At 28.3% G+C, this 24,071-nt stretch overlaps 1 protein-coding gene across 1 annotated transcript; it reads left to right on the forward strand.

Annotated features, from left to right (window-relative positions):
- The first annotated feature begins 8,267 nt into the window (after positions 1 to 8,267).
- LOC100159863 (protein Wnt-1) lies at positions 8,268 to 23,037 on the forward strand. The gene is made up of 7 exons (XM_001947365.5): positions 8,268 to 8,587; positions 19,683 to 19,815; positions 19,884 to 20,004; positions 20,116 to 20,276; positions 20,339 to 20,446; positions 21,597 to 21,868; positions 21,943 to 23,037. The coding sequence occupies exons 1-7, from the start codon at positions 8,520 to 8,522 to the stop codon at positions 22,130 to 22,132; spliced, it is 1,053 nt and encodes a 350-aa protein (XP_001947400.1). The 5' UTR covers positions 8,268 to 8,519; the 3' UTR covers positions 22,133 to 23,037.
- Positions 23,038 to 24,071: the final 1,034 nt, after the last annotated feature.

The raw sequence follows: 24,071 nt of genomic DNA on the forward strand, positions 1-24,071 counted from the left end.
GACCCAAAAGGAAACGACATCCCCATATTTGTGCTGTCGGAAATATAATATTTATTGCTGGTGCATTGGTATCTCAAAGTCTAGGACAAATTTATTTGGGTTTATTCCAACTGAAATTCATATTTATTAATTTAGAATATGTTTTTAATGTTTTATCCGGTAAAAAAGTAAAAACATTAATGGAATAAATATAAAATAAATATTATTTTTTAATCCCATGAACTGTTGAGTGAATTTTTTATCACAATAATTAAATGTGTCATTCATGTAAACTATTTCCAGTTTTTTTCAAAAATTCAATATTAGCATCACATGAAAATATAATAGACTACCACTAGATCCCGTGCACTTCGTTGCCCATTAAAAATACCAATGCTATATGAATAATATGTTTTTTTTTATAATATAACGGTTACCATATCAACAATTTTAAACCAGTAATTATTATTATTATAGCTTTGAAACCCACAGCAACCATTTATAAACAACAATTTCCATCGGAAATCTAAAAATCCCTGTTTGAGCACCTCCCGGGGTTGGTCCTCTCTCTTTTTAAATTAGCCCATTTTCTGCCCAGAGGTCTAATCTATCTATACCTATATATAAAAATATCTGATCCCGTGCACTTCATTGCCCCATTAAAATTGCCAACGCTTTATGTTTTACATATCACCATAGCAACCATTTATATACAAAACATTCCATCGGAAATTTCAAAATAATATATAACTGGTTGCCATGGTAATATGGAATCACAGACACACAGACACACATACATTAATTTATATATATATATATCTCATTTAAATTGTCATTTTCAATTAATATAATATTATGTTCTCCTCTATTAGTTTTTACATCAATTGAAGTATTGAACTCAAAGTATTATACTTTTATGAACTTCTTTCCTTGACTTTGGTATTTTAGGATAACAACTGTCTCCAGCATTTGTGAATCGACCTACAGCGTAAAAATAATAATAATAATGTAGTGTTGCATCAAATTTTATAATCATAACATATCGTTATTAAAAATATAATTTGTTTATTATTATTTATTCCTAATTAAAGTACATAATATGTAGGTATAAATTGGTTATTTAAAATTAAAAAAAAAATAATAAAATTTAAATAAATATACCATTTACTACCACTAACTTGAACAACATTTTTTTATTGATGTCTGTTTTTTTTTCTGTTAAAAGATCATTGATAAAATGTTCGTATTTGTTTGTAATTTAAAATTTGATGAATGTTGTTGCACTCCTCTTCGTAATATGTGTACTTTGTAGAGCCTCTCTCATTTCCAAAGAACTTTTAGTTTTATCAGTATAGTGAAAGTTTTGTGTTCAGTATTGTAAAACTATGTTCACTGTTCAGTATTATGTAATTTTTAATACAATTTTTATCTTTATTATGAGCCATTCGACGAAAACTTTGATTGTTATTGATTACAATAACCGACATAATTTACACATAATATAAGTAAATATCCGGCCCGTACTTACACTTTTCTATAACAATTAACGTTTGATAACATTAACCGTGATTATAATAAGCGGCGACCATTATGAAACTTGATGGTAAATACATTATCTGTGTTTGTATGTGGTTTTTTTTTGCTATAGTTCAATATTTTTGTCCACATAAATTCGATATAAATAGATACAAAATATATGACCTGCCTATCTATACTATAAATAATTTATTTTCTAAATTTTAATATAGGTATAAGGTGTACGTGTGGCTGCGTAGTGCGTTGGAACATTCAATTAATCCTATTGATTATATCGGAGAATGCGCTTAAGCTATAGCTTATAATTATAACCATACAATCATCCTATAGGTCCATTATTTATATCACAATAACACAATATAATTTTAGTATAGCCTATATAGTTACCGCTACTACATCGCTGCGGATGGACTATCCGTAGACGCTCATAACTCATACGACAAACCTAACCTATGTCCTATACGACTATAGCTATACTTACAGCCAAAATATACGTAATATATATTATAGTATTATTCATGATTCATGATTCACGCAAGTTAAAACCATATCATATTGGTTTTAAAGCTTATAAATAACATTATAATAATTTTTCATTAGACATTTACACTGTTTTGCAATCTTGTAAAAAGATACTTTTGATTTGTATTTAAATAGAGATACAAATACACCAACTTAAAAAGTATTTAAAGTACTTCTTTCAATAAGTATTTAAGAACAAATACAAATACTTAGAAAGTATTTAAACACAATTACATATCTTAATATGTTTGTTTTAACTTTGGGTTCAATACTTTTTCTCTGATATTTTAACTTTAAATTTTACCATTGGGATTTGGGATCAAACTCATTCAATGTTCGAACTGTACATATTATTATTTATTATATAGTTAATAATTAATATTTCATATATAATGCGTATTCCAGATAGCTTCTGGTAGAAACTACTAACCAAGGTACCTATAATTGTATGATAAGTTAATAATCACCGAATGATCGTTTTAATTATTTATTGTATGAGAACTATTATTTAGTTACTAAATAGATATTATAAGAAGTAAGAACCTTTATCTCCACAACAAACCTAGCTTCTGGAGAAAATAACATATGCATAAATGCTATATTTCTATAGTGAAAATATTTGTATTAATGTACATGGCGTATGTATACTATTCAATTTTTCAACAGGAAACAAAACAAAAAATAATACCTACCAAAAGTCTTTAATATTTTACTTCTTAAGATAACAGTGCTGCCGACTGAACAAATTGTATAAATATTCGGGAAAATATCGTAACTATAAGTACCTATGTAGGTACCTATATGTATATTATAAATTCGGAGAGTGCCATTTACCACTGGGCCTGTGTATTTTAATTTAATTAATTAATTTCTTCCTTAGAAGTGAGAATACTGAATAATATATTATATAGTATAATATGTATAGTTATAAATTTATAATGTATGGTAAATACTAAATTAGTAACTATTAGTAAGTACAAACTTATATCTAGATGACATGCACGCAGCGCGCATATTATAATGTAGTCGTATAGTGTACACAAAACCCATATCCCGTAATCGTTTATTTATAGTTTGGAGTTTCAAATAGTTCATATCACAATTAAAGAGGCTATGTCGAGAATAAAATTACAAAATTTCAATAATATTACTTTTTTGATTTCTGACTGAGAAAAAAGATAATAAATAATCATTTATTCAAAAAAAAACGATAAAGTATTTCAATAAAAGTATTTGATTTTCAAATACAAATACGTCCAAGACCGTATTTAAAATACTTTCCAAATACTTTATTCGAAAAGAAATTAAAAAGTATTCTAAATACAATGAAAGTATTTAAATACATTTACTCAAATACTTTACAAGACTGCTATTTCGTGTCATTGCAGGTATTACTGGTACAGTGCTACAGTGGTATAGGCACTTTACTATGGAGCAGATATGTATCTACGGTATTTTATTGTATTAACTAGTTGTTATTGTGGCATTGCTGGTATCTAACTACCTAATAGTAGGATATGTAGGGATAAAGTATAATATACACTAGTCAGTAGTTATATAATATATATATATCAATATATGATATACAAATTATCATTTGTTCCAGTTCGGCTTCCATTAAGGCATCTCAACGGAGACGGCAGTAGAGGTAGTCACCGGACTAGCAACACACGTGGCACAGAGCAACTGGAGGCAGAAGGAGCTTTGTGTCTTGGTCACTCTTGACGTCAAAAACGCTTTTAACTCCTTGCGGTGGCCTGTGATAAGATGAAGCACTTAGAAATAAGGTCACTCCAGAGTACATAGAGCTCATGATCAGTGCCGCAACTAGGCTTTGTGGGGCCCTAGTGCAAATTTTATTGTGGCAGCCCTCATAAAGGTATTTTGTGTCTTGGGGAGCCCCACTTAAGTGGAAAAGAGGCCCATTTGGGGGTGCTATGCACCCCCAGTCCCCCCGCTAGTTGCGGCACTGCTCATGATTTGATCATTTCTGTCAGACAGGGAGTTGCTCGTTGGAGAGCAAATAACATCGAAGACTGTGACGTGCGGGGTCCCTCAGGGCCCAGTTCTTGGACCGACCCTGTGGAATGTTGCATATGATTATTGATTACCTACTGGACATGGAAGTTCCTCCAGGCGTCCAGCTAGTTGGCTTTACAGACGATCTCGCGGTCATCGGAGTCGTTAAAACAAGCGAGCTTCTGGAAAACTTGTTGAATCCTGTCCTCGAGAAGATCGATGACTGGATGATAACTAGCTAGCTCATCATAAGACGGAGGCTGTCATGCTGACAAAGAAGTGGGCCTACAACCCTCCTCAGCTCAGCATAGGTGGCACTCACATCCAATTGAGCAAACACCTAAGGTATCTAGGAGTCATACTTGACTCTCGCCTTTCCTTCGTGAAACACGCGAAGACGCGATAACCCTTTCAAGACTAATGCCGTACATCAGGAGACCCCTGTCAGTGGAAGAGGCGACTTCTAGCTTTGGTAGTAGAGAGCCAACTGATCTACGCTGCCCCAGTCTGGTCGGCAGCTGTAAGCTCAACGGCTAAGGCAAGAACCGTCCTAAAGAGACCTCAGAGAGTGGCAGCCCTGAAGACCATAAGGACCTACAGGACTGTATCCAACGAAGCCACCTTCTTCCTATCGGGTATGTCTCCGGTAGACCTGATAGCAGAAGAAAGGGCCAGGATTATGGCCAGGGTGTCGAAAGACGTCCTGCCTGGCGATCCTCCCTCCACCAGAATCACGATCAAAAAGGAAGAAAGGAGGACTGCAATCTCTGAATGGTAAAGGAGATGGGAAGGAACCACAAAAGTCTCATGGACCCATCGCATTATACCAAACATCGCAAGATGGGAGAATAGGACCACGCACAGGATAACGTGGACCTATCACATGACCCATGCTCTATTCGGGCATGAGTGCATGTACCTTCATCCATGGGCAGGGCCCCAAGCCCATGCTGCATGCACTGCCCATGCGGATCGGACACAGCAGAGCACACAATGTTCCATTAAGTCAATTGGAAAGGCTGCCGAGCTGAACTCCGGGAACGTATGGGTCGATCTCCAAATGTGGCTTATATGCCGGACATCATGTTCGGCCCGGTCTTAGAGGACCTCCCGGCGGATCACCAGGAGAAGGCCGCCGCCCTAAACGAAACTGAAGATACATTTAGGCCCTTTTATAAAATGGTGGAAGACATCCCTACACTAAAGAAGATCGAGGAAAAAGTTCGACAGGCCGTGGATAATGCTTTATGATTAATAACTTTAATAAATGTCTATAAAAAAAATAAATAGTGCCTATGCATCTTTAATAATTTGAACCTGTTATTAAAATAATTTATAAGGAACTTGGTATTGTATTTTCAAAATTTTTACCTAGCAAAAAAAATGTATCGATCATTATGAAAAAAAGAAATTCAAATTTCAAATAGGTACCTATAAATAGCTCAAAAACATTCAAAATATTTTCAAAATTTGTTAGGGTATACCTAGTAAATGTTAATATTAACACTCGGTGAAAATTTCAAGTATCTACTGTTATTCATCTGTAAAAATAAATGTTCCATATAAGCCATTTAAACCTCGATCAACTTTCCTGGATAATTTAAAAACAATAAAAGCACAAATATTATTAGCTATGAACTTAAATTCTATAGTAAAACAAAAGGTAAGCATTTAATTGATATTCCATTTCATATATTATTATTATATGTTAATTATACAAATAGAAGAGAAGGTATATTTCTTAAAGTATAGGTTAATATATAATAAGATATCAGTTCGCGAAGTATAAAGAATATAATTAATTATCGATATTAAATAATTAAAATAGAATTGGATATTAGTTATTATTTATTTATTCGCATTTGAATATTAGTCAATCTAAGTACTGAAATATACGATAAGAATAGTTTAATTTTGACCAAATTTATGTCTTTGTTACTTCCTTAAAAAAATATTAATGATTTTAGTTATTGTTTTAATTAAAAAATATTCATGGGGAACTTGACATTTGTACCTATGTGTATTATTATATTTTTTAAATATTAAGATTAATTTTAGTTTATACTTTATAGTTTATACCATGTTTATACCGTGGTCCATAGCTATTGGCTATTACTAATGGTATAGTAAATTACTATAATAGCAATATAAATATATTTTAACGTATATTTATACGTTAAAATATACTTAATAATAAAGGCTGCTAGACCGTCTCCGCTTGGAACCGTTTTTCGTATACCTGTAGGTACAATTATTTATCATTGAATTAAAATTTAACACATCCATCACAGTGACTTACTTAATGCAGACGATAGGTAAATAGTAAATACATATGTGGCAGTTGCCCCTCAGAAAAAATATGGAAAGGGCAAACTTATTATTTTAAATGGGTCAGTAAATTGTGATTAATTTTTGCCCCCTCTCTCATCTGACAATTAGAAGTAAGTGCCGCCTATGGGTACATACTACATACATTTCTACTGTACGTCTGTACAGCAGAGCGGTTACCTACTTGCCCACTTTTTTAGAATTAATAATAATTTATTTGTATGGAAACATATTAACTGCCAGTGTGTGACTGCATATATATGGAGTGACTGCTAGTGGTACAACTACCACCATATCTGGGGGTGTCGATCACTATTGCCCCTATTAACTGACTAAAGGCTAATAAACATTAGCTCGTTTGCGTATTTAATTGAAATTTCACATCAAATAATATCAAAATCATAATATTTAATCTATTAACATTTTTCATGAAATTTGGTCCAATACGTTAATAATAATAATTCAAGGGCACAATGTATGATTTAAAAATCCTAGTTATTGTATATAATATTATCTACTATCTATGATCGGAATTAATGTGTTATCGAACTACATTTTTCTCTTAATAGTGGGCAGTTATAGTAATGCTTAGAAATTAAAAAATCGTGGTTATATATACTACCTATAACTACGACTTAATCATGTATAGGCAGGTGAAAATTATGGTAAAAACCTTATCATAAATGATAATTCACAAATAGAATTGTATCGCTTCGCACGTATTTATTTATTATTTGATCAAACCCAATATTATGAAAATTAAGTATAAGTATATAGTTTGTACATTATAGAAATCGTTTTGGTTATTTCTTAAAGTACTTTTCCTGAAAAAAAAATCATGAAAATTCTAGGTTTGTTAAGCATGCATTTACTAGACCAATCTGGATTAACTGATGCTAAAAAATGTACTTTAAAATGTCCACACATTTATAAGATAATATAAGCATATATATTATGACAGATATTTTTTAAATGGATATAAATTAATTATTAGTAACTATCGAGGTTGTGGGTTAAAAATTATAATGATAAAAAAGAAAATATTTTTTTGATAAAGTTCCTGATACTTGGAACTTGGAAGTATCATACGTTATACACTTATACTCCTGGTGGCTGGTACTTAAATATCCTATTGGGCATTTAACACATAACTTTTTACATATGATGTAGGTACTGATACAAATCAAAAAATTCTTTCAACAAAAATATCTTTAAAATCAAAATAATATGTAATAAGTACTATTTAATACAGTAGCTTATAAAATGTGTGGGTATATTATATAATATAATAAAACGTGAACAATTTTATTCTTGTCAACCGGACGCGCACTGCGCAGGCCGCAGCTTAGGTTAAATTAGGTAAGATATTAGTATGTAATTTATTATATAATAATATAATAAAGTATAAACTAATAAAATATTGAAACTAACACTTAGATAGGTAGGTACTAATGTACATGTACTATATAGTATATATAAATATATGTATTAATATTGAAAAATGTATATATTCATTAAAACAATAATACCTAATAATGAAATATGTTAGAATCCTATTTACAATAATTTATAAATCCCAATTTTCTTTACAAAGACAAGAGTAACTAAAAAACTTTAATTTAAGGCTCCTTTCATTAAAAGCGACACTGGGGCCTCAGTTTGACTGCGTATAAATATGAGGTTCATGAAATGTGCTCTTTAAATAATTAAAATTATGTTGAAAATTATTAACGAAATTTATTTGTTTCGGCCATGGTGCCGTGTCAAGTCGTTATCATGCGAGGAGAAGTTCTATCGTACGGTTACGAATATAATCAGTTTATTAAACATGGTACCTACACATATATAGCGTCGGAGGGCTGACTGAAGGGAATGGCCGCGAGTGATTCGGTTTCAGTTGCCAGAAGCATCCCCAAGTGGTCGGTTTAGATTGTCTGGCTTTGTACTTCGTTTTCGTTCTCGTTCTGTTGTAAACGGACCGCAAATAATACGATCACACATTTTTAAACCATGATTTATTTAAAATCTATTACTAAGCTGTACCTACATGTTTGGTGGACATACAAATAATTTTTTTATCTCAAATTGAATAAAGAATTTATATATTTACTGTGAAAAACAAATCGGATTCGGATATGTGGCTTACATTAAGACAGATCATTATGATTGTTGTTCTCTTCAACGTCTCAAGAGCAAATTGGTGGTATGTTTATTTTGAATAAGTTTTTTAAGTTTATATTAAACACATACATATTCTATACTGTAAATGTGTGCATTTTTAGTTTTTTTTGGTTTTAGAGACAAACATTTTAAAAATGCACACATATTTTATTTCAATTTAAAATCAGTTAAATTAAATGCCTTATACATTTTTTATAACAAATTTCAAGTATGAAAAATAAGTATTTTGTTCGTCAGTAAACTGATTTCGGTATAAAATTAAAAATATATTAAATTCGGATTAAAAACGTAAAAAACGATTTTACAGTTGAATAATAATTTGGATAAAAAAATGTAAGCTTATATTTTATACAATAATTTGAAATCAGATTTGTATAGAGAAATACAGAATATATCTAAATATATTTGTTATAATTATAATTATTACCTGGATATAAAGAAATTATTTTCCTAGCAAAAATACAAATATAATAAATAGTTTATCTATTTAGTTTAAGTTTATTTATTTGATTAACTTAAATTCCTAATAAAGTTTAATTTTAATAATATATTATTGCACCTTAAAATAAATAAAAATTGTATATTAATGACATTTATTTAGTAATGACTAAAAAGAAAATTATCGATTAATAAATGCTATGAATTATTTGATTGTATAAATTACACTAGCACGCTATTGTCTTTCCATGGTATTTTAAAAATAAAGGCAATAAAATAAAATTATTAAAATTGTGTTTTTAATTCATATTTTATAGTAGTGATTACTTAAAGTTATTCATATTTAAAGAAACTCGAACACTAATATAACCTATGGGCTATGATACTATAAGTGTGTAAATGTGTAATTTATTTTACTGGTGCATAATTAAAATTGTTTTATTTTAATAGAGCTAATCAAATTTTAAAGAATTTTATTAAATTCAAATCTAGATATTTATAAATTATGATTAATTTACATTTAAATGTACATTATAACACCAACCTATTGAATGTTTTTAATTTTTGATTTGGAGTATTACTAGGAAGAACAAGGTAGGTACCTAGTTAAGAAAATAATTTTATAAGTATATATGAATAGTTATAATTATATTTATTTTTAAATTTTAGTGAACGAGTTTACAGAAATATTTAAATTGTATCAAATTACAAATATTTTATTTTTATTCTTTGTATACTTATGTAATATTACAGTAGCTGACATTTATAATTTAAAAAGTTGCATTTTATACGACCAGAAATATAAGATAAAGCAAAGCATTTATTTATGAGAGTTTATAATTACACGAAATAGCGTCTAAACCAAAGGTCTTACGAACATTATATTCTGTTAATTCACTTCAATTGAAATGTTAAGTGGTTATGAGCATTATATTTTACTACTTTTATTTTGTCAGATGTAAGCTAAATAACATTTTTGTAAAAATAATAAAAATCCTAAAAAATGAGCACTATATTATTTAAGACGCGTTAAATAAAACCAGTCTAATATTCAAAACCAGTAAACATTCTGTGGACATCTCTGAGCCATATGGTTTAGTACGGTTCATAAAGTATACCACTGGATTCATTTTTAATTTTCTGGATGAATAACCAAACCGATACACAAAAAGCTAGGTGGTGCGTTTTATCCTTCATTGGCCATTACGGGAAATGACCTTCTTTAATCCCTTTTATAAAAAATAAAAATAAATAAGCCGTGGTGGTTATGTTTTTTGTAAGTACCTATTATTTTTACTTTGTATTAGATAAGACTATAAGAGTGTTAAAATCGTCTATGCATCCAGTTATATTTTATACGCACACATGATATTTGTTGTCTAGTTTATTTATACTTATTAGAGTTTAGTTGTAACACAAGCCCTATACCAGAGCTCTATACCGCATATTATACTTAAACAAAATAATCAAGCACTTGTAAAAATCGTGGTTATTAAAATAAATAAATCGATAAAAATATTTTGTTAAAATTATTATAATTATAATTACTACTGATCATATAATATAGATAGGTAGGTACAATAATAGTTAAAAATTTAAAATATATTCGTATTTACTTGGTGCGTATAATATAACGTTTATTATTAAATAGGTATGCACTCAATGCCTATGCTCAAACATTACAAAAAATGTATACCTAGTTACATATTATCGACTATAGCTTAAAGGTATCTTTATATTTACTCTATTATAGGGGCTATCTATAGGAACTAGCATAATATTCAATATCGAATTTAAAAGTAAAATTTTTAAAATTTCAATGTTTGAACTAGGTACACGAATTACGCAGAGTTTTAATAATTAATATTATTTTTCCTTTAAATTAATTACAATATGTGATTATGCGAAAAGTATCGTATAGCTTCCATTTCTCAAAACTAGATATTATTTTGGTAATAAAATTCAGTTAAAATTTGAATATGTATTAACTTTTTTAATTTCAATAATTTAATATTTTGAAGAAAAAAAAGTTAATTGGATTATTATCGATAAATTTAGTATGGTAGTATATATACTGTGTGGAGAGAACCAAATACATTATTATAAAGACGAAATTATAGTAATAAACTCATCAAAAATAAGTACCCACCTAATAACTAATAATTATAATTTGACACTTTTGAAACTGCGTATAACTAACTATCGTGTGGATTGGGTTTAAAGAAACTGGATTTGATTCTATTTTGTAATTATTGAGGTATTTTGTTTATAAATGGAGGTATGATCACACCAATAGATAGTTAACATGTTATTTAATTATTATGATTATAAGTTCGGAACATTCGTAGTAATGTTGTGTTAACCATATGATTAATATTATATTAGGTTAACCTACCTGAGAAATCACAACATTTTGTAACTGTGCATATAAATTACTTATTGATTTATTATGTTAAAAAACTAAACCGTTTTTAAATTATAAAATTTCGCGTCGTTGTCGGAACACGACAACTCACATTTTATGACAAGTGGATGAAGAAAAACCCCGCTAATCGCTATAGAAGCTAGATCCACATAGGATACCATATTATATATACAACTATAAATATATATTATATACATGTATATATATGCGGTATTTATCTATTGTTATTTGTTTTTGCTCGGAGAGACGTGTAGCCGCGCGAGTTACCGCCGCCGTCGCCGCTGGACGTCACGCGGGGTTTTTACGGATTTGCCGTTTATAAACGAAAGTTTCGGCCGCGCGCGCGTTTCGGGATAAAGAGGGGAGGCCAGTGGTAATAAAGTCGTTTTTATGTGTCGATCATAAAGTACAAAAGCCGTTTACGAGTGAGAGGGACGCATTTTTCTGGGGGTGCCGTTTTCTGTTTTCAATAAAGATACGAACGGCCGCGGTGGCGGTGTGGGAAGGGGGTCTCGTGGCAGTGTACGGACGCGCATAATATGCAGCTGCACGGTCTTGTATTCGTTTTTTTTTTTCGCGTTCCGGGGTTCGATGTCGGCGGCAACGGTGGCGGGGGTGGGTGTTGGGAGGGGGGGATATAAAATTTATAGGTTGCGAAAACTATAAAATGAGACGATTTCCAGAGTTTTGCCGGTGAAATTAAGTTTCCCCGTCGTCCCCTTTTTTTTGTGTGCCGCCTCTCGCCGCCACGGCCGTTTAAATTTTATATCATCCACGTGCTATATATATATATATATATATATATACGCAAATGATAATAAAATAATAATAATAATAATAATAGTCATTATCGCACTAGCTGCGCCGTCCACCGGGCTCATTCAAACAGCACACGCGCTTAATAATAATAATAATAATAATAATAATATATGTAATATTTAATATACGCGGGAATCACATCTATTGCACAAGCACAATATAGTGTTTACGATGCGAACGTGTAACACGCGAAAACTGAAAAACCAATAAATTTGGGAATAAATACTGTTGAGGAGTTAGGATTTTTGGAGTGAATACTAATTGGGCAAATAGGAACCAATATAGATATACGCAAATTTTGTATAAATAATATTATTATATATAATTATATGTTTTTGATTTTTAAGTATAACGTCTACCTATACGATGAAAGAATAATGTTTTCCTTTACCATAATTTTACTTAATATTTATTAGCAATTTAAAAGCTAAAAAGATAAAATATAATTGTTAAACTGTAAGAATTGTTGTATATATAGATACTTTTAAAACATGTCGACCACATTTTATAGGCATACCTAAACTGGCTATACTAAACTGTATTACTATAACTATAACTACCTATAACTATAACGTTTAAACCTCCAAGATCTAAACACAAAGAAAAATTACTATTTACTTAAAGTCGATAAATATTTGATGAAACTTAAAATCAACATCACTAAGTTGCCTTTCCTTTGTTCAGTACCTTTTAATGAAGGTTGTAAAAAGTCCTTCCATTATAAACCTTTTATATAGGTAGACTTAAAAATAGGTAGGTACATCTTTGTCGAGTTAATCCAGAATACTTTATTACAAACTCTATACTGAGTATTTAATGTGGTCTTGGCGTTTACTTAGGACGACTTTCTAGTTATATAAATACTGAATTAACTACAAAATACAGCAGGAAAAATTTTACAGAAGAATTAATAAATAATTGTTGATACTAAGTGCTATCAGGCGTGGATCCAGTGGGCTAAGGCGCATTACCCCAATACCCCCCTCCCTTTAGACAGGTTGTAATGTTGTATATTATGACATATATTAATTTTATGTACTAAAGTCAGGACTTCTGACTAATAAAAAGAAAAAAAGAAAAAGATTTAGTAAATTGAATTCCCAATTATTACGAATTATGAATAAATGTAATGGCAGAAACGTTACTAAAAATATATATCTTGTCATCCTCAGGGCACATAGAAATACAAGACAAAATCTTATATTATGATACATTACACGGTTTATTTTTCTAGTAACTATATATACAATGTGTACAGTTATAAATGAGGATCATCATAAAACCATTTATAAATAGTAATTACTATTATTAGGGTTGTTATTATTAAAATACATAAGAAAATATATATTAACTAAAATAAATATATATTAACTAAATACTTATATTTTTATTTTTATTATTATTATAAATCTGTATGACTATTAAATTATAGATGACCAAAACTATGTATTTGGTTTGGTTAACATAAAAGTATTAAACCTCGAACCTATTTAAATGTTTCGTATATGCAATATACATTTTAGAATATTGCTATAAATCTATTGAATTGACTGAAAACACTAGCCTTAAAATAAACATAGGAAAAAATAAAATAGTGTAATACGATTAAAACAAAATGTTGATATTTTGAACCAATATGTACCTACCTATATAATATATAATATAGATGTACCTATACTTAAAATATACCGATATACTACAAAGGTTGAAATTAAATTTAAAGCATAGGCATATACTTAATAAGCCTTTGAACAGTTAAAATTACAAATACATATTATACTTACTAGACTCATTTTAGAAATGTATTCATTCGAGACAAAATCTAGAGAAGACATATCAACACTCTTTGGAGTTTTAGTGTTAAGAGTTTTAATAGGTTTTTTCTAGAAATTATCATAGTCATACATTGTTATATTATATAGTCAGGTTAATTTAATAATAAATAATAATTAATGAGCTACGAGTATTAGGTAATGGATATGTTTCACTTAGTAATTATTTGTTATCCTTATGAAGTTATAACATATAGGATATAAGGTACTTAATCATATAGCGTACAAAAGAAATTATGGAGCATCAATACAATTATAACCGTATTTATATACCATATTCAAATACTGGTTAGGTATAAAAGTTAAACGGCTACAAATTACAAAGTTACACGAAATATTATAATAATAAAGGAAATAAATAGTATACTATGTTCCTTATAGCACATGTTTTGTAAAAAAATGTAATTCAACTTTAAAATGTATCACATGATAAGTATCAAACGTTTTATATTAATCAAGGAATCGTAAAAAAAAAAAACATTTCCGGTATTCATATTTACTTATACAGTTATACATATTATACTATAAGTTTTGTATGGCTTTTATATTATTGACTTCTGTTTAATGTGTGTATATGTTCTTTTACGATCACAAATACCGCCACATGTTTATGATATAGAATCCGAGTAAACATTGAATTCTTTTTCGTTCTTTAATATTTATTTTGTGTACAACTGATTTAGATCTTTACTGGTAAAATTAACAAATCATGTACATTTCTAAACTGTTTAAAAATGACTTAATTAAAAAAGTTGTATATTATAATTAGAATTACTCCAATTTCCAAATAAAATATTCTTTAATCAGAATTGAAAAATGCCTCAATATTGATTTATAAATATTATATTTATATTTTATAATATTATTAATTTTTTAATAATTTGTATATTTTATATGTAACTACTGCAAACAGGAAAAAAGCTCAACAATATAGAATTATTATATACAAGTAAATAAAAAATATGTATTTAATATATTTCCATCCATTGTACTTATTATACGTTACAACTTATATTATAATGTCATTTAAAAAGTTTGTAAACAATTATATTATATACTTTACCAAAATATGTTATGATACATAATTAGTGTATACAATTAATATAGGCAATTGTAATGTAATTTACTTATATTATAATGTAATATAGGTATTTAAGTATCAAAGTATCAACTAATCGATGTGTAGTACTGAGTGCTTCGTTATTATATTTAATATTATAATGATAATGGGGTTAAATATAATATTTGAGAACAGAATTATTATAGTATAATCAAAATTAAAAACTAGTTTTTAGTTCCAAATTATATTGCTCAAATCAGTTATTATATCTATGATCTATTTATTAGGTAATTAACAACCGTGTTTCAAAAATGTATATTTTATATTATCATATAAATTGTTTTACTGTTTATTGTACACAATTATATGCAAATTAATTGAATAATTAAGAAGTTTAAGTTCTTTCAAGTCACAATCTGTTTAAAGCAATTCTATGAAATTTGATAATTTTTTTTATTGTAACTATATGTATAATTATGCATTAATGCGTGAATATATACATATTAAATAGGTACCCATATACCTACATATATTATGCATTTTTGAGTTATTATATAGGTACGTTTAATATAATTTATCTGTAGCAAACATAAATTTTGGGATAAATAGTTCTTATGTTTAAAACCTGTTTTATTAAAAAATACTGTATTGTATAACATTTATCAATATTAGATAATATATATTTGCATTTATTTGTTTTTCACAATTAATATTTCGTACAAAAATGTTTGCCAATAAATTGTTAATTATACGTGTACCTTATGTAGTTATGTGCTGATATACGTACTATACGCGTATGTTCAAATAAATTGGTAAAATAATAATGGTACTAATCTTAAAAAATACAAGTTGCTCAGATATCCGGTTAATTGTCTGCACTATATAGGTAATATGTAGGTATATAATATGCAATGTACACCAATGTTATTTGGGTGAAGTAAGGTGGAAGAAACTACAAAACCCATGTACCGCGAGCCTTAAATAGGTTTCGAAAACTCTCATGTTACCTTCCAGCTGTCATGTCGTATTACCATCATCCTATTTTTTTTATGAACATGTTGATGGAAATGAGAGCATTATGGACGAATTATGATTTGACCGTAGGAATTTAGACGAGTACAATGGCATAAAATAATACAAAAATACAAAATATTTTTTTATTCTTTTATAATGTTTTATGTACGCTACGGCTACAACTACTAAGGACTATACAAATACTTGGGACTCAATATTATTTCATATTTTAACTAAACACGAACAACTATATAAAACATTATCCATTGGCAATTATAAATAGGTACCTATTTCTATAAATTCTTATAATAAGATTAAGATACAACTAATTTAATTAATGTGCACGTTGATTTTTGATTGCAATAATATTTATATTATCATCCAATAATTTAAAATAACGTCGACATAATATTATGATAAATTATGGCACTAAAAACAGTTTTTTAAGGTTAAGATAAAATAACACTATCTTGAAGTCAGGCCCATATCATTTCTGTGCAGAATAGTGATGTATTGTAAATTTGCGTATGAAATTAATTTCAGCTAAATGTTTTGAAGATTTCCTGTAGTTTTCCTTGGGCTTAGAAATTAGATTCTGACGTACATTTCTTAACATATTATCTTCTTTCAAACAATAGCAAAAATCATCATTGCATAAAACGTATGCTAATCATCGCTTTACTCAGGGTCCAAAATAATTATTAAAAAATAAGAAAATTGTATTTTTTATTTATTATTAGGTAGGTGCGTAATGGCTGATAGTTCGTTATATTATCATATTATATATTCGGATTATTATTTAAATCTACACTTGATTTATTACTCTGGACTGATGTTCGTATTAGGTAGGTACATATATTAAACACACCAGTCATAAATTAAACTTATTTTGTAAAGATGAGGTGAAATTCACAGATTTTGGATTTTATTTCTCAGTTGAATGTCATCGGGGGGCCAAAATGGCCGGTGATTGACAGATAAAGGAAACCAAAAAGGCGGAGCCTTGTCTTCTGAATTCAAGGGGTTACTAGGCAACCATAACACAACAATATGTGCCTGTTCTAGAATAACAATATGCAGGTCTAATAAGGACGTACATGCGTTATATACGCATAATAACCCTTGTTGAAAGAACGCTACTAGAGGTACTTGGAAATCTAGCGTAGGGGTGATTTCACTGATTTTAGGACACTAATTAGTATAAGGTTTATTAGACGGCTTATGTCATTCAAACTTGAGTTTTTACAAGTGGCAAATTAATATGTTTATCCATTTTTTAAATATATCCAACGGAATGAAAATAACTACCTGCAGGGTACCTACATATATGTACGAGAACGCAAAAAGTGCATGTTTTCAACCTAAAAATCATTATTTTTTAAATAAATATTAAATATTAATACACAAATTGATACACAATACATACATTTTCAAACAACCAGTCCACATTGAATTCAGAATCTATAATATATAGATACCTATTACCTAATATACATAACATAATATATTTATATATTAATGTCTAAAACATGAATACTTAATAAAATGATTTGATTATAATTTCCTTATAAAATAACCATCGAGTGAATGACATAAGAATTTGTATTTTATAGACTAAAGCTAAAGTTTTTTTCTTCCTAAAATGCATAAATGCATGTTTAATATAATATATACCTACATAGTTTTATCAGATACAAATTTATTATAAGTTATAGTTTCATTATACAATACAATATACATCATATTAATATATTATTCAAAATTCCATAAATTGTTAGTAAATTATATATTGTAGGTATAGTGTCGTTATTTTAATGTAGAATACATATAATATAAAATATAACTAATATACGTCAAAGAAAATACTAAATACTGCAGATATAGTATATAATATACCTATATTGTAATAGATCATCTTATTAGTTGCCTTGGGCGTAAAAAAAAATGTAATAAAATTTCAATAGAAAAGTTGTCAGTTTTGTTTTATATACACTTTGTGATTTTTTTGCCGCCAGTTCAGTGGCCTGTTTCGGCTTAATAATTACTAGGTTACTTTAATAATTTGACGCTGGTAGATCACGCCCCTTGCGTTTAGGTCTTTTTTTTTTGTTTTAAAGTATTAAATTAAATAGCGGCGGCAAAATAAAAGTATTTATTGTCAGTAATTATAACACCCATAAGTTATTTCGAATGTTATTCGATAGAATTAGAAGGAAAAAAAATACCATTTAGTTATGATCATTTTTTTTTATGTTTAAATATTCAAGGAAAAATATGATAGAATGGAATAATATTAAAGATTAAGTTGTAGTTGTTTCTATATAGGTACACAAGTTGTTTTACTCAGCATCTTTTGATTGTAATTTGTAGTCTAAACCTGATTTATTCCCAACATGTAATATATAATATACGGTCTACAAATTCATATAGGTATATAAATTAGTAAAATGGGTTTGGACAACAAATTACAAATTATGTTTTGATTCTTAGCAGAAAGAAGAAATGATTTTCGTAAGGGTTTTTTTAAATATACAGTGTGATTTACCAAACATGCTCACCCCCATTTCCCTTCAATAATGAATTTATTCAAATTCTAATTTTTGGAATTTTTAAATATACCTACTCATAGACTATATTTTAAAATGTTTTAATTTTTTGTACTACTTTAGGAATGTCCTGTAACGATACAAACTTCTGTTTTTCAAATTAGAACCACTCTTTTTTTACTGTAATTTATTTAGTGGATCATTTTTTTGAAAACATATATTTTTTCTAAAAATTTACCTAATTCAAAATACGAATGAGTGGTTTTTCAGTTATTAAAATGTTTGTATTTACTATTTAGTACAATATTCCTTAAAAACGGGTTTACATAATTACAAAATAAACATAAAACTAGTATTTACTATACTTGGGCCATTTTTACAAATTATTTATATTGATAGATTAATATTAATGATTACAATTTTCAAATCACTATAACCCCCATATCTTATAAACTCATTACCATGGACCTTTTATCCTTACTCCTTAGAACACAAAATTGAATGACTCAAATACCACCCGTACAAATTTTGATTTTGATACGTCAATCATTTCAGAAAAATTATCCACTGTATAATTTACAGTTGAAAAGGGATGTTTTCATTTGAAAAACAGAAGTATCTTCAAAGGACACTCCTCAAGTAGTATAAAAAAATCTCAAGATATAGTGTTAAAGTAGGTATATTTAAAAATTCCAAAAATCAGATTTTGAATAACTGCAGTATTGAAGAAAAAAGGGGGCGAGCATGCTAGGTGAACCATCCTGTATCCAATTTATGAATTTATGTAGTAACAATCAATTAATATTATCTGAATGTAGTATAAAAAATTTTTACTTCAGCTTATTTTTTCGTACATTTAGGCATATCTAAAATAAATCATAAATACAACTTTGAAAATATAGCTTTTAAAAAATAATATATCCTTACTTAATACATTATGTACTGTCAAAGATAATTTACATTTTTTAATGCAATTCTTATAGGTACTTGGGACTGCAAAATTACCCGCCAAGAGAGTTTAACCCATTGCTTAGTCATAAAGAAAATTGTTACCGATATCCATTTTTGAGAAGTAGACAACAACAATTGTGTGACCTTGGAGAAAAAATTATGAGTGTAAGTAAGTGTTCTACACAAGAAAAAAGAATTTGAAAAATAGTTTTTATATTGTATTTTGCATATAGGTTGTGAGCAGTGGAACAAAAATGGCCATTGAGGAATGCCAACATCAGTTTAGCACTCAGAGGTGGAATTGTACCACATATTCAAATAACACGTCCGTGTTTGGAAACGTATTGTCATATAGTAAGTTCAACTGAATCAATAATGTATATTTAAGCTTTAAATACAATAAAATTATTTGGGTGTGCATATTGTTAGAATGCAATGCTAATGTTTAACATATTATACATTTAGAGAGTAGAGAAAAAGCATACGTGAATGCTATTACATCGGCAGGAGTAGCATATGCGATCACAAAAGCATGCTCAAGAGGTGAACTGAACGAATGTAGTTGTGACAATAAAATGCAAAGAAAACAAACTAAAAAGAATTGGCAATGGGGAGGATGTTCAGAGGTACGCTGAGTCTTTTCTTTAACAATACATGAATTAAAACTTTATAATATCAATTTTTATAGGATATACGTTTCGGTGAAAAGTTTAGTCGTGATTTTGTCGATTCCATAGAAGATATTGATAGCGTTCAAGGGCTAATGAACGTACACAATAATGAAGCTGGTCGAAGGGTATGAAACTATGATTTTTATATTTTTTTTTCTATATAATTAATTGAATTTTTAAAAATACTTTTTACGTGTTTTTCTTTAGGATTTAATTTAGTTTTTAATTTTTATAATGAAATGTATACACTTAACACTTATTATGTTATTGCATTTTATAAAATACATATTTCAACATAATTATATAATATATATAGTTAATAACTAATAATATACAAATATCTAATATAAATATATTGGCGTATATTCATAGAAATTATGTGTAGGTACCTGGTAATATTACTGTTATTATTATAGTTTATTATTTATTTACCATAATATAATTTCATGTGTACTTATGCGAATAATCGGTAAGTATCTAAATGTTTTTATAACATATAAAGCTGGTGGTGGTGCTGCAATGTTGCGTGAGGCTTCTCATTACCATTAACGGGAGTATACCTAGCCACCTAGGTACATTTTATTTATTTATTAGTAATTTAATAAATTGCCATCACACTTTCTGATTATACAATTACAATATACAGATTGTAAAAGAGAATAATCAACGCTATTTTTAGAAAAAAAAATAACATAAAGTATGTAAAAATATTATAAAATAATTTTAGAAGACTAATACACTACAAAGAACATATTATAATGAAAAACTTAAAATGAAAAAGTTGTGGGTGCTAAATTCTTTATTATGATAATAATCTTGATAATAAATTTCACTACAAAATTATAAATGTATCCATATTTTTTTCAATATCGTATTCATCATAAAATTATTAACTTAACAATTAATCAGATAAAACTGTTGTTAACCAACTGTAATTATTATTTTTATAAATATTTAGGGCAATACGCCTTATCACACGTTACACGTATGTGTTAATTATGTAATGTGGATATGTGATCATAAGTTATTATTCTCAAATTTCAAAATTGTATAATATACTAAACGAAATATTTAAATTATGGGTTTTTTTTCGTAGTTTAAGAGTAAATATTTATGTTTAAATACGTCATAAACTCTGACATAAACCCAACGAAAGCGAATAAACTACATTAATGCATTATTATTATTTTATTCAAAACAGAGCTATTGCCTATTGCCTTTTGAAGTTATTCAATATTATAATAATTAACTATTAAGACTATATTTCATTTTTAGATTATTCGCTCTAGTATGCAAAAAGTATGCAAATGTCATGGTATGTCAGGTTCATGTAGTGTACGCATTTGTTGGATGAAACTTTCATCGTTTCGGGATATTGGAGATTCATTAATGGTTCGATATGAAGGTGCTTCACATGTACGACTTGGTGAAAAGAAAAGAAAGAAAATCAAAAAACTACGACCAATCAGGATGGACAGAAAAACACCCAATAAAACGGAACTCGTATACTTAGATACATCTCCGGACTATTGTGAACGTAATGAATCGTGAGTAGTTTTTATTTTATACGTATAGCAATAATAATTTCCAGGTATATTAATTAAATATTTGTTTAAAACAGATTGAGCATAATGGGTACCTATGATCGTGTATGTCAAGGATTAGATGGCTGCAGACATCTATGTTGCCACAGAGGATTTCAAATTAGATTAAGGGACGTAGAGGAGAAGTGTAAATGTAAATTCATTTGGTGTTGTAATGTTGCTTGCGAAATTTGTAGGTATAAAAAGGAAGAGTATATTTGCAATTAATCACATTTTGTATAATATTGAGAGTTCACAAATAACTCTAAAAACTATGATATTTATTATTTTGTTTGTCCATATAAAATATACAATTTAAACGAATAACGTATTCTAGTATTCTCATCACAAATAACTTTGTATAATTTTCTTTAAAACTGATCGAACTTAAGAGATTTACTTGTTTTGAGATTGAAGGAGCAAAATAAAAAATGTCACTACCGACTTCTTCGAGTCTCAGGACAATTTAGAACCTTTATTAACGTTTTCTTAAAATACAAATTACTATTATATTATAAGTATAGTCAGTAGACATTAGGTTTAATAGTTACCTACCTATTAAGAAAATGACTGATATGTATGATAGTGATGAGAATTCTAGGACTCATCGATTAACGATTATAGATAACTTGATAATGTTTCAAAATGTAACATTTATTTGCCAAATAATTTAAATTTCCTTAAATATGTTCACTGTCCAATATGGCACAAATATGGCGTTGAGATATTTTGTATTATGATAAGAATATTTATTTTTAATTTATATTATAATATTGAGTGCGCACGTTTACTTCCCACTTCTGTCCTATAGTTTTCTGTTATAATTTATTCAATATTGTATTTAGAGTCATATTAATTATTAATACGCACACGTGTATTTATTAGTTGTTTTCTAGAGTTTACTTTTTTTTATCATAGTATATCAGTTAAGTTTTTTTTTTTATATAAGAAAAATAAATAATCTATTTTATTATTTTATAATTTTAAAATTAATATAATATTAATATTTTGTCATAATTAAAAAATCTAAAAAGTACATTTTATTCATGAGTTAATTGTAATATAGAATTTTAATTTTTAACGATGACATGACATTTTATGTAAGACATGTAGTAATAAATTAGTTTGAGACATTTGTTGGTTTGATTTTTGATAAATATTCTCCTGAACGACAAGCCCTTTTAATTATTATTATTATTAATTACGACGTATAGAATAATATGTAACATTGTGACGTGGTTATCAGGCTATGGCATACAATTACTAAGTAATACCATTGATTATACATAGTACTATGTATAATCAATGGTATAATCAATGGTAATACATGCATAAATAATTGAAAGAAAAGTTGCAGCAATGGTGTATTCATCAGTTTAGTAAGGAGAGGGGCGATCACTGCATAGGCGCAAATTGCAGGGTGGCTAAGGGACTTAGCCCCCCAAAAATATACATTTTTTAATTGTGGGGGCTACTAACATTGATGTTAAAAATGTTACACCCCAGAAATTTTAATGGATTTACGCCTATAGCAATCAGTAGAAAAATTGACCTATGATGTGTTTAAAAAAATAGCGTTTTAAGGGATTTTTAATACCCATAAAAATAAAAGGCTATTAGGGCTCGGATTTAAATGTGTGAGTGCCAAAATAATATGTAGAATAAATTGTAGTGTCGCACAATAAATGACGTACGCCCTTAGTGACGGTGGAAGGTTTTCTGGAGTCTCTTGGTAAAAAAGTTTAACTTTAAAGGCAAGGTCCTGGGAAATGCCCCCCCTCTAGAGCTACTGGTCTGAGTCCATACTTTTACGAAAAGTCGAAACATTTTTATCGAAGGTCATAAAGTATAAGGTCATAGAGATACAGTGTTAACCAAAGAAAATAGATTAGTCTGTATCTCTCAAAGAATATAATATAAGCCCGTGTAATAATCAGCGGGCTGCATGCAGGTTCTATCATTTTTATATCTGCAGTAGACCTTACACTATATTATGACAGTCGACGTTTTAAATATATCGAAAAATTCCATTTAACCAGAATAATGCCCATTTTATTTCAGGTTAAATACATTAATTTAGAACGCTATTGTTTGAATTTGTTTGATAGTTTCTAGAATTGTTTAGACTTTGTAACAAGTTACAGGACTTATTAAAACAAAAATCCCA

The sequence above is a fragment of the Acyrthosiphon pisum genome, chromosome A1 (genome assembly GCF_005508785.2).
Source record: "Acyrthosiphon pisum isolate AL4f chromosome A1, pea_aphid_22Mar2018_4r6ur, whole genome shotgun sequence".
In the NCBI taxonomy this organism is placed as follows: Eukaryota; Metazoa; Arthropoda; class Insecta; order Hemiptera; family Aphididae; genus Acyrthosiphon; species Acyrthosiphon pisum.

What these genes read in the sequence shown, in the direction of transcription:
- LOC100159863 (XM_001947365.5), top strand. Translation starts at nt 8,520, where the DNA reads ATGTGGCTTACATTAAGACAGATCATTATGATTGTTGTTCTCTTCAAC. An exon ending in TTGGAGAAAAAATTATGAGT is followed by an intron (nt 19,816 to 19,883) that starts GTAAGTAAGTGT and finishes TTTTGCATATAG; the next exon opens with GTTGTGAGCAGTGGAACAAA. An exon ending in AATGGGGAGGATGTTCAGAG is followed by an intron (nt 20,277 to 20,338) that starts GTACGCTGAGTC and finishes CAATTTTTATAG; the next exon opens with GATATACGTTTCGGTGAAAA.